This window comes from Sparus aurata, chromosome 8 (genome assembly GCF_900880675.1).
Source record: "Sparus aurata chromosome 8, fSpaAur1.1, whole genome shotgun sequence".
NCBI classification, from domain to species: domain Eukaryota; kingdom Metazoa; phylum Chordata; class Actinopteri; order Spariformes; family Sparidae; genus Sparus; species Sparus aurata.
In genome coordinates, this window is record NC_044194.1 from 15334228 (window position 1) to 15346001 (window position 11774).

Consider the following 11774-nt stretch of genomic DNA (forward strand, 5'->3'; position numbering starts at 1 on the left):
TTTACTTTGGCTTCTCCTTTCTGATGCAGACGGCGCCAAACGTCACATTGTTAAACCGTTATGACTCGAAACCATTCATTGTTGTGACACAAACAATGTAAGTCTTAACAGAGGCTTTGACATCAATCCCTCTTATTCACTCTGGCCTGAATGTTCTTTTGCAACAGTGTGTGTGGCTAGCTGTGACTGTGAGTCAAGCCACGTCTTGGTATTCATTCAGCCGTTGATGATTTTGCACTAATGTGGCTCATACTTTATGCAGGGTGACGAGGAGTCCAGCCTGGGCCTTCCCATCAGCCCCTTCATGGACCGAGCGGCGCCACAGTTGGCCAAACTCCAGGAATCGTTCATCACACACATCGTGGGACCCCTGTGCAACTCCTACGACTCAGCCGGTCTCATACCTGGACGATGGGTGGAGCCCAACCCAGAGGCAGACGAGCCGGAGATCACAGAGAATGAGGAAGAGGAGGATGAGGAGGACACCGCAGAGGAAGACACGTCCACCAGCTCAGAAGCATCACGTAAGCACCGTGGACTAAAACAATGCTGTAATAATAATAATTCAGTTTTGCAGGAGTTGTGTAGCTTATTATCAAGCAGTTCAAAGCCGCTTATCAGAACATACTATAAATGCTAAGCCTAAGGGGAAGTGCTGTTTTCAGTGAGCCTCTACACCAGCTTTTTTTTTTTTTTAACCTTTATTTATCCAGGAAAATCCCATTGAGATTAAAAACCTCTTTTTCAAGGGAGTCCTGACCAAGAAGCTTGTACATTTAGCGAGTGCATCTATAATGTGTACAACATATCCATTCCGCCGAAGATATGATATATTACGATTCCACATTAAATGTAAAAAAATATATTTTTTCATATATACTGTTGATTTATGTACTTAAATTATCAGACATTTTTCCAACAATGTTCAAGAGAAATTTTCCAGATGATAAATCAGAGAGCGAGGCAAACATGACTAAAGGTAACATGAATAAAACTTTTTTTTAAATAACCTCGACGTGTACCTGATGTCTGTCTGAGTCATGTCGGATAGATTTTCATCTGCATTGATGGTTGCTCCCATGATCCCATGCTTCTTTCCTACATCATTAAACTATCTCTTTTGGGGGGTTTTGTTTTGATTGAGAGACCCTTAGCAGCAGAAATAACACACTGTGTGTCTCTATAACAATTCAAAAAAAGGAGCAGTCCTCTTGACATGTCTTAATCTAGTAATGGTAATCTGTTTGCAAAAAAAGGTTGAGGCAATAATACATGACAAAATGTGGTACTATAAAGATCAAGTAATGCTAGTAACCAAAGCTTGCGGCAAAGTTTGCATCCAATCATTTATGCATTGACTATTTTTGACTACATTTTCTAAGAATAAGACCTTTTACTGGTCAGAGGTGAGAAGCAGTGCTGATGATGAACTGCTGCAATTGTGAATTCATTTCCAGTTCAAGCTTTGACTGCATAACATTTATTTTATCATTTACCTTAACTACAGAGCTCATCCAACATTTTCAATTACCAATCAAACTTATTAAGAGGTAAAAAACAAAAACAAATGAAGAAGAAGAAAAGGAGGGGCAATAGATAGTTGATGATTTTCTTAAAGGAGAACTTCAGTCGATTTAAACATGCAGCTTCATTGCTCAAGCTACCCTTGACTTGCCAGTACCGAAGACGCAAACAAATTTGGTCCAGCCATTACAGAGCTCCGTGAATGGAGACTTAGCATTGAACGCTAACAGCATGGGGTCAGAACTTTGCACTGTGTTTTAAGCGTCTTAACAGGCTCCACATCTCACACCAAAAGTTATGCAACATCAGCAGACACCTTACAACACAGCACTGTAGCGTGTATGACTCAAAATGAATAAAAAAGTAGTTAAAATAGTGTTTGTGCAAGGAGCTACTTACCTGTTTGTTGACATCCGTGTGTTCCGGTAGCTAGACCAAACTAGCATATCCATCGAGTGTGCACTTGACAGGCTTAACAGGCTATTGTAAGGCTCATGGCTCATGACAGGCTGTAACATGGACATGTACATTATGAACATAAACACGAAAATGCTGGATTACGTTTTCGTCTCCACCAGCGAGGGAGTAAGTGCACGCTCGACGGATTGACTAGTTTGGTCTAGCTACCGGAAGACAAGGATGTCAACAAACAGGTAAGTAGCTCCTGCACAAACACACTGTTTTAACTACTTTTTTATTCAGTTTCAGTCATACACGCTACAGTGCTGTGTGCTAAGGTGTCTGCTGATGTTGCATAACTTTTGGTGTGAGATGTGGAGCATGTTAAGACGCTTAAAACACAGTGCAAAGTTCTGACCCCATGCTGTTAGCGTTCAATGCTAAGTCTCCGTTCACGGAGCTCTGTAATGGTTGGACCAAATTTGTTTGCGTCTTCGGTACTGGCAAGTCAAGGGTAGCTTGAGCAATGAAGCTGCATGTTTAAATCGACCGAAGTTCTCCTTTAAGATATTCCTCTATTCCACTCCATACAGAATTGCAGGTATCCATTTCCACAAAAAACCAAAACATTTCTTCTTCTTGATTTTGCAACCAAGAAATTGTTTTCATTTTTTGCAGTCAATAATAATGTGGATCCCAAGGCAAATTATATATTTAAGATTGGTGTTTTGGACAATCCCAAAATCAATGCGTTTGATCCCCAGTCATTCCACAGCCTTGATTCTCCAACAGCGAGGACCCTCCAACAAACCTGGATACCGCTTGAGGGCTCCTAAATTACCTAACCTTAATTTACCTGTCAGAATCCTTCCACATTGGATTAGTTCTGATCTTATGGCTACACTGTACATTTTAAAAGTTGACTTTAACCAATTCCCTCTTGTATGAGCTAAAAAGCTTTAACAACTTTAAGTCCATAGTGTACTTAAATGATTTTCCTCCCATTCTTCATCCTTTATTTTCAATGAAATACTTACAATTAAGTTATTTCTCTTTTCCCTGCAGAGAAAGCAGCTCCCAAGAGGAGGAGGAAAGCCTTTTGCCAGATCACCCAGCACCTGATGGAGAACCACGAGATGTGGAAGAAGGTGATCACGGAAGAGGCCCAGAAACAGGCCCAAGGAGCCGAGTCTGTCCATTTAAACAATGTAGCTGAGCCAATCCTGGCTATTCACGAGGAGGAAGAGGAACCAGGCAGCAGAGAGGAGCTAGTAGAAGGAGAGGATCCAGAGGAGGGAGTGGAGGAACCTGAGTGGCCAGTGTCTCCGCAGGAAGACTCTAAACCTCCGGAGGAACTAGTGGAAGGGGACCCACAGTGAAACAGCCCATGGGATATATGGAGTCAGTCAGGGCAAGAACATGAAGATGATTTTTTTTTCCTCTTATCAGCTGACTCCTGTTTTTGCCAGCACATCACTTAGACACAACACTGTAGATGTTTGGGAAATGTGTGCCTATACAGAAAAGAAAAAGAAACAGGGTGGGAAAATTTGTGCTTTACACATTTTATTTGAATATCTGGTTTCACCAAACATTTAACGGAGCTTTCCATATTGCAATACAGGATCATTTGTGTACTTTGGGATACAGACTCTTTTGCTACTGTTAAGAGAAGAGGAAGACTGGTTGCACAGACCTCAGCCCAGTGCGGTAACATGAGACTGCAGAAATTTGCTGCCAATTTATACATAATTATTTTCTGAATGCAATTATATATAGACATCACAGTAACTTGTACTTGTGTTTCAATTTTAGCACGAGTTTTTGAGGTCTCACACGGGCCATAATATTGTTTTATACATATATTTATATATATGTATATATATATATATATATATATATATATATGGATTATAAAGGGAGTCAATCAAATGAGGAACATTGGCGTATCTTTTCCTCCTTTCAACATCTGCCAAAAGTACCCGTAGGCTTTAGCATACAAAATCAAATAACTATACATTTTATGTTTTTACATTCGTTGCCAAATTAGGTACTTTATACCATCAGGTATAGCCATGTAAGTTTTAGGGAAGAGATTTGAGGCCTGTCACTCTCTGTATGTGTGTGGGTGAGTGTGTCTGTGTTTTTATTTTAGTGCGCTCAAATAGACACATTTTTCTGCAGAGGACACAGATATAGTCAGCAGATAACCTGAATATTTGTGCCATATCTGGTTTCCAGTCCCAATATGATTATAGCGGTCATTGTGGGTTCACTGTGCTAAATGTTGTAGTGTCCGGAGGCCTGCACTTACGACGCAACAGTGGGATGTTGGAAATACGTGTGTGCTGAATATAAGACCAAAAAGGGAAGAGAACATGCACTAACACCACAGGGAGGGAGGGATGAGAGGGGGGAACAAAAACAGGTAAATAGGCATTTGTAAACATTATAAAGAACCAGGAAGCATAATCTGTTTAACAAGAATTCCCCAGACAGGGCTCCAGACGTTGAACTGGTGTGCCTCACTTCTTCCTTTGGATGCACCAGCACGTCATTTAGGTCCGCCCAATAATACATTTTAATTTACTTTCATAACACATTATGCTAATGATTGTTAATGGGAGTGAAGGTGCAAAAACTTGCTTTTCTCCGTTTAAATGACACACAACAAAAAAAAAGTAAACGCTAAATTTTAAGATCACTAGTGTGATACGTAAACTTGTTGAGTTGCACTTCGACAGGTTTTAGGGTGCGTGTACACCCAAAATAGTTGCACCCTGGAGCCCTGCCATCTAAATAAAATGTATAATTCTTTGAAGATCTTTTAAAATGTAGAATTACATTTTTGTTCTTTTGGCATTTTTTTTCAATTTTTGACCATCTGCCAACATTTTTGGAATCAGTGCGTTGTATAACACTCAATACTAATAAGTCCTTATAGTGTAAAATCCTGCCAATTACTGTATGCTGACATTAAACCCTCAGGAAAACTTTAACTGTTGAAGTACAAAGTAAACACTTGTTTCACCTATGAGGACTGTACATTTAAATATACAGGGAACACCAGCTTGTTTAGAATAGGTTCATTATTGACTTAGAATGAGACTGAAGTCTATGTCACACACACCCAACTTCTCTGCATCGACTACCACAACATACATCAGTCTGAATTCTTCTCCTGGCACCTTGGGGAGATTCAAAGTTAGGAGCAGGCAAGAGTGCATCAGTTTGTCTAGAAATCAAACCTTATAAAACGAATAATGATACTGTGATAACACAGAGAAATTATTCAGGCAAAGTGAGTTGGTAATTTCTTTTTTGTTTCATATTTAAAAAAAAAAATGTTTTAAATCTAGTCAAGGTTGATTAAAATGAAAGCTGTGGTGGCAAGTTTTCAACATCAGTATTTCAGGTCACCTGTCCTCTGCTAAAGATATTCTCACAACGAGGTGCAAGACTACTTTACTACTGTAGCTGTTTGTTGGCAGTAGAAAATATTGTTCTTTTTTGTAGAAATTAACTTTTAAATAATGGCCATGATGACAGTGATGGCAGATGTATGTGTTATTTAGACACACGTGGTTGTGTTTAATACTGACCTACATATGCAAACACCAGCAGCGAAAAGGTTGGCTGTTTTTATTTGTTACTATTATACTTAATTCCTGCCATTAGGTAGGATTCAGGATTCAGGTTGTATAAGTCATGAAATTAAAAGATTGTTTTTATGGCTGATGGCTAAGGATGAACTGAGCAGCCTCATGGCCTGAGGAAGGATTCTGCTCTGTGGTACAACAGTAAACACCATATCAGTTATTTATCTTAAATATCCGCAAATAAATACATTGACTCATCGCCATGCATCCTGCAGCAGTACTTAAGGAAGAAAAGTTTTATTGAATTTATTCCAATGCAAAAAGCACAGGCTATCCACATCAGAGTCGTCACATACAGGGCAGGGAAACAAATAAAATAGAACACAGTGGTCCTGAGTATGATAGTTCCAGCGCCAGACATTAAATTGTTGAAATCAATCACGCACATACCATAAAAGAACTGCTCACCATGAGTTTCCAACGAACATAAAAAACGCTGCTTCCAAAATGTAGCTTTTGTCTTTAATGGCATGACTTGTAAATGGAATTTAACAGAATAACATTACTGCACAGAACGTGATAATAGTGTAAAGGTCGGTGCACTGTAAGACATCATATGACAGGCCCGACTTTCAACTGAGAAAAAAAGCCATAAGGTAAACTAAACACACAGCCAAATGCACAGTCGTTTGAGTAGGATGCAAAATGTCTCTGCTGAATATCCCACTTTGCTTGAATAATTCACATTTACACAGAAAAGTGTTTGAGAGACCATAAGTAGATCTTGATTCGAATAAGTTAAGTGCCCTACACTGAGTTGGCGGGTCACAAGCGAGTGCACTGAGGCAATATGAAATGAATTATCCACTGCTAATCTTGCCCAGTTCTCATGACCTACATGCACATCTGAATCTCCTTTGCACTGGTATCTCATCTCATGATTTACCACTTCTACTCCCTCCCATAATCCCATTTCTTTAAACTGAACAGCGCACACATCTCCCTGTAGTTAGGATACGATGAAGCAACTGCATCATAAGACAGCGGCGGGGAGAACATCATGTCCTTGTATCCTTGCAGATACAGCAGAAACATACTCTATTAACACACAGTGTTCCTGGCTGTGCTGAACTGTGTAATACATCCATAATGGCCTGTTTACTGCTGTCCTGAGACTGCTAACGTGCGCAGGGGGGAGTGGGATCTACCGCAGCTCAGGCCACAAGAGTTCAAGATAATTGGTTGACTGTCTGATCAGAAAGGCATTAGACCAAGAATATTTCCCCCCCTGAACCCCTATATCGGATGAAACTTGTTAGAAGCCACTGAATCAGTGCAACTTTTGTTTTGTTTTTCTGGCCACTAATGACCGTATTTGCCTCACTCATTGTATGTTGTTTACAACATGCCCACTGTTTCTGTACATCGCCTGCGATTCATCCCTAATGAGCAGTCATTATTATATAGTCACAATGGAAACATTTGCAACACAGAGATCGCAACTAAAGTGGTGCAGAATTAGGGGAAAAAAACAACACTTTTTTCTATTAGTCTTGTTTCTATTTCAAGCTTCCAACTTAAAGGGTAACTCCACCAATGGTACACATTAAAGGGCTTCTTTGTCTTTGGGAGTACTACTGCATAGTTGAAAGAAATCCCTTTGTATGTCCAAACGAAGCTGCCTATAATCTGATACATTCCCTCCAGTAATGTCAATCAGTGGCTAAGTTGCATTGTGGGTAATGTAGGTAAGTCTGACCGATTAAAAAAGGGCAAAATCTCTGGTTCTGCTGTTGATTTTGATCACTCCCTTTTGAAGATATTCATAATAAGTGTCAGTGTTATCGGAGTGTAAAAAGAAAAAAAAAACGGTGCCTACATTGCCCACAATGCAACTGAGTGACATCACTGAATGCTTTTCATTAGATTACATGCAGCTTCCACTGGAGCCACAAAAGGATTTATACTACTTTTTCGCATATTGTTTGCTGTAGTTCACCCACAGACCAGTGAGCACACTTCAATGTGAGCTACCCTTTTAAGTCTTCAGAGCTCCTGCTTTGTGGATGTATAAATAATATACTGCGTGTGTGTGTGTGTGTGTGTGTGTGTGTGTGTGTGTGTGTGAGAGAGAGAGGGAGCAAGTGAGTGTGTGTTTGTGTCTATTTGTCTTTCTGAATTCTTCCAATGGCCTCTCTAATGTGACTCTGCCCTGTATTTGGCTGGCTTTTACAGCTAGTAGAGAGAGATGCTGCTTTACTTTACGAGTGGAGACGGTGAAAATAACGAAAGGGTAAAGTGATGCAGTAAGTGGTTCTTCAATTCTTCTCTGAAATTGTTATTCCTATAGCATATTTCTCCTTGCGCTTCCTCTTTGATCTGCCATCAACTTGCTCAACTTAGCCTGCAGAGCCTCACCGGCAACAGCAGTAACGCATTCATCACACAACCGCTCTCATCTTTAAAGGTGATCCACTAAACCATATTCACTCGGCGGCCATTTTCCTCTAATGTCAAGCTCGAATGCTTGGATAATGTTATGCTGCTGTGTTTCAGCAGTGTGTAAATGCAGGGACTCAAATTGTAGGTACACATGGTTATTTCAAAACTCCCAGATTGTTTAGCAACTAAAAAGACGACAGATGATGAAAAATCGTGAGCGACGTCCATTATCTTTTTAATTGTTGATGAATCAGAAAGCAGTGTAATGATTCAAAAAAGGTCAGATTTGAACTTCCCACTCTGCCTGTGATGTTAGAAGAAAAATGGCTGCCATGTGAATATCCACTCCACCGGTCCACTCTGTTAGTTTTCCTGGCATTTTGTTTTCTGTCAGAGTGGACTACCTATGAATTTTTGCCCTCAGTCACATCAGTCTTAATCAACACCTGCATTTGAGCTGATTTTGATATGTGTATTTTTCACATCTTGATTGGTTTTATTTGTCATACTTTATTCACACATGTAACATAATTGTAATCATGCGAACCAAACTTAGCTTTACGATTATGTAAAGTTGAAAAAAAAAATGAGATGAGTATTTTTATATAGTTGACACATGATTTAATAATTGCTTTCTTCTCACTAGTACCTTGCACTTACCACATGTACTATTACTTACACAAGGAAGAATATGTCCAAATACACAGTATTTGTGGACGTAAAATAATTGATTTTCTTGCAGGTTGATGCTCCATTTTGTACAATATACATATATGCTGTACAGTAAAGAAATTTTAAAACTACAAAAACTCTTTTAGATAAACATTATTTATTTTTACCATTTTGTAATTTAGACACTATACTGTAGCTTCAATATTGCCAGACTTACTGGAAGTGCCTATATTGGTATTATGTATCATACAGTGAATATATTTGAAGATCATTAGAAGTTGTCACAAACTGAACCATGTGGATGTTGTAATGTGAATACATTGAATTACAAGAATATAATTTCTGTGGTATCCCTGTGTCTGTCCTGTGCTTATTTATCATCATTTCTATTGTCATTTAGAATCTCCTTTATATTGAAATCTCTCATTGTGACAAAATGTCCTTAAAGTACGAGGTGCTGTGCTTCATCCAGACAGTATTATATCTGCCATTTCTAATCACGACATAAGAATTTAAATTGGTCAAAGTGTAATTTTTATGAAGATCACATCCAGTAGGCCTGCTTTCTGTGACTTTGCTCAAATTTTACCTGCTATCACAGTTGATTATCATTGAAGTATATTAAAAAATATGCCTGTATCATGTTTTTTGTTAACTGAAGAAGTGCCGCCTGTGGATGGCTGCAGCTCTAAGCATTTGAATCACAATGCAATTAATCACTAGAGAGCATCTTAGCACCTTACTGCAGCACCAATCCTGCATCTCACCTCGGGTGCTGAATAGATTATGTTAACCAACCTGTGTAGCCATTGAGAGAGGTGTGGACACGTTCATAACAAGAGGGTGTGCTGTGTATGGACCTGTTATCCCCATAGCAACCAGAGACCTGAGAAATGAGGTCTGACCACCTGGTGTGTCAGTAGGCTCCACAGGGGAAGTATGACCTTATCTAATGATGCATTTTTATTGGGGGGAATGCATTTAAGGCACACTGATACGCTCTTGTCTTTTAAATGTGTCTCTGTCCTTTCTTTTGCGAAAATGTTACATAAGGCTGATTTGAGGAAAATTGAAATTAAAAAAATGTATGTTTAACAGCAGCAACCATCTAAATTTAGATTACCCATCTGTAATTATTTTTTTATGTATTTCATGTGACTGCTTTACTTTCATGGGTCAAGACGAGTTCAGCGAATAGTGAACTGAACTTTTGAATTATGATTCAATCTTCACTACTCTGACAAGTTTTATTTTGGGCGACTGAATGACTAATGTTTATGAAGCTGACTCTAGTATATTTTTATATTGGTTCAGTCGAAACAACATATGCAGAGTCTGGAGTAATCTATTTGCTCCTGGTTCATGATGCAAGATGGTTAATTAAACTTATCAATTCAATTTCATTGTGAGCTGATAGTTTAAAGGCCCAGATGCAGTCCATTTAACTGTAACAAAGTTGTCAGTGAAGACAAACTGGATGAATCATACTTTCTCAGTTTACATGTGTCCTAATTCTGTGTGTGAGCAATCTCTATGATATGATTTTGTTATTCTTATCAGAGCCATCTGATGTAACCATCACATAGATGGAAGGGAATCACTTATCCACACATGCGTGGACAAAATGATGGGGATTTCAAGGGACCACTTCCTGCCCTTGCTTGTGAAATGTCATACATGTGTGAATAAGTATCCAGATGTAATTTTTTGGTAACATGAGGAAAACTCTGTGGCAATTTTAAACCTCCATGCTGCTACAGCTAGCTAAACAATGGCTGACAGGGGTGGGGATGGTCAACTACCAATTACCACCAAAACAAACTTTGCCCACCAAATTACAAAATCTCAGGGAACAAGGATTATGACAGGACAGCTGCCCCATGTTGGCTATCATCAGAGCAGTCAGAAAGTCTTCCGTGCACAGTTGACTGAGGCAGCACAATTGTATTACAGACTCAGTTTTGATTAGGAGCAGGCTAGCTGGTAGACCTTAGAAGGAACTGGTTACGAATGTTAGTATGTCAGTATTTTAAAGGTGTCATTTCAAGAATAAGGCCAGAATTCAAAGGTAGTTCCAAAAACAAGACAACTGCTGCTCTTTGCTAGATACCTTTAGCTATTTAGCTGATGGCTCAGTTAGCTGTGGAGCCAGCAGCATTATAGTTCGTCTGGATCAAGACTTGGGATCACAGGGGGAGTCACCACGGGCGCTGTAGCTCAACTCAACCGGATTTGGCAGCCTGAGAGCGAACATGGCTAGACACAGGACCAAGACAGAACACAGCCTCCAAGATCGACGGAGGTCAGTTTGACAACAGTGGATACATGTGGAGGGGATTTATACATCCTATTCAGTCAACTGAGGATTTCTTTCGCCCAAATCAGAGGTGATTGTGGAAAGACAAACCAAGAGAGTTACATTTAGATTATGGTGGGTTTGAATGAAATGTGTTTGACAAAGACTCGATAAGGCAATTAAGCTCCTCTCCATCTGCTAAAAGAGAGAAACTTGACTTCAGACAACATTTTCTGTTTAGTGAGGAAAAAAGAAGTAAGAATCTTTCATCTCTTGACTTTTTATGAGATGTTCGTTTATCACAAAAACAACTAGCCTGCCTCGGACTATTGCCTCTTGGTGGTGGTCAGGATGGGCAAAAGACATTTTATTACAAGACCCGGCCTTGGATCAAATTATGACAGTGAAACAAGTCGTGTTCCAGGGGTTGTGACACTCAAAAAAAAAACGTATCCACCGTTTTGTAGACGCTTATTTCAAGATGTTATGGGAAAAAATATTTTTGGGCCTCAATGCATCAGGTGACAATGTAATTACACTGTTTGGCCACTAGGAAACTGTCTTCAAAGTCAGGAACTCTTCCTCGGGCTTGGGGCAACCAGTGCTACACAGTTGAGACAGTAGAGGTCTTAGACAGAATGTCATGTCTGTGTTGATAATAGTTATTTACAGAAATTCATACAAATTAACTAAGATTCTTGCCACAATTTAACAATTGATCCTTTATTGTGTTTGTGTTCAGGTAGCCTACTTTTTCTAAACTCTCTTTTAAGACGGGAAGTTTGCATAATTCATTTTATTCAGATCCATATTTTGTGATGTGGTCTGTCACAACTCACCCC

The 11774-nt window shown here is 39.4% G+C and overlaps 1 protein-coding gene across 2 annotated transcripts in view; it reads left to right on the forward strand.

Annotated features, from left to right (window-relative positions):
- The window catches only part of LOC115586869 (cGMP-inhibited 3',5'-cyclic phosphodiesterase A-like), a 93339-nt gene extending 84353 nt beyond the window's left edge, over positions 1-8986 (forward strand). For both annotated transcript variants that reach the window (XM_030426287.1, XM_030426288.1), the window contains exons 13-14: positions 263-524; positions 2989-8986. In XM_030426287.1, coding sequence (XP_030282147.1) covers positions 263-524; positions 2989-3302 — 576 coding nt within the window. In that variant the 3' untranslated portion in view covers positions 3303-8986. The remainder of the gene's footprint in view (positions 1-262; positions 525-2988) is intronic.
- Positions 8987-11774: the final 2788 nt, after the last annotated feature.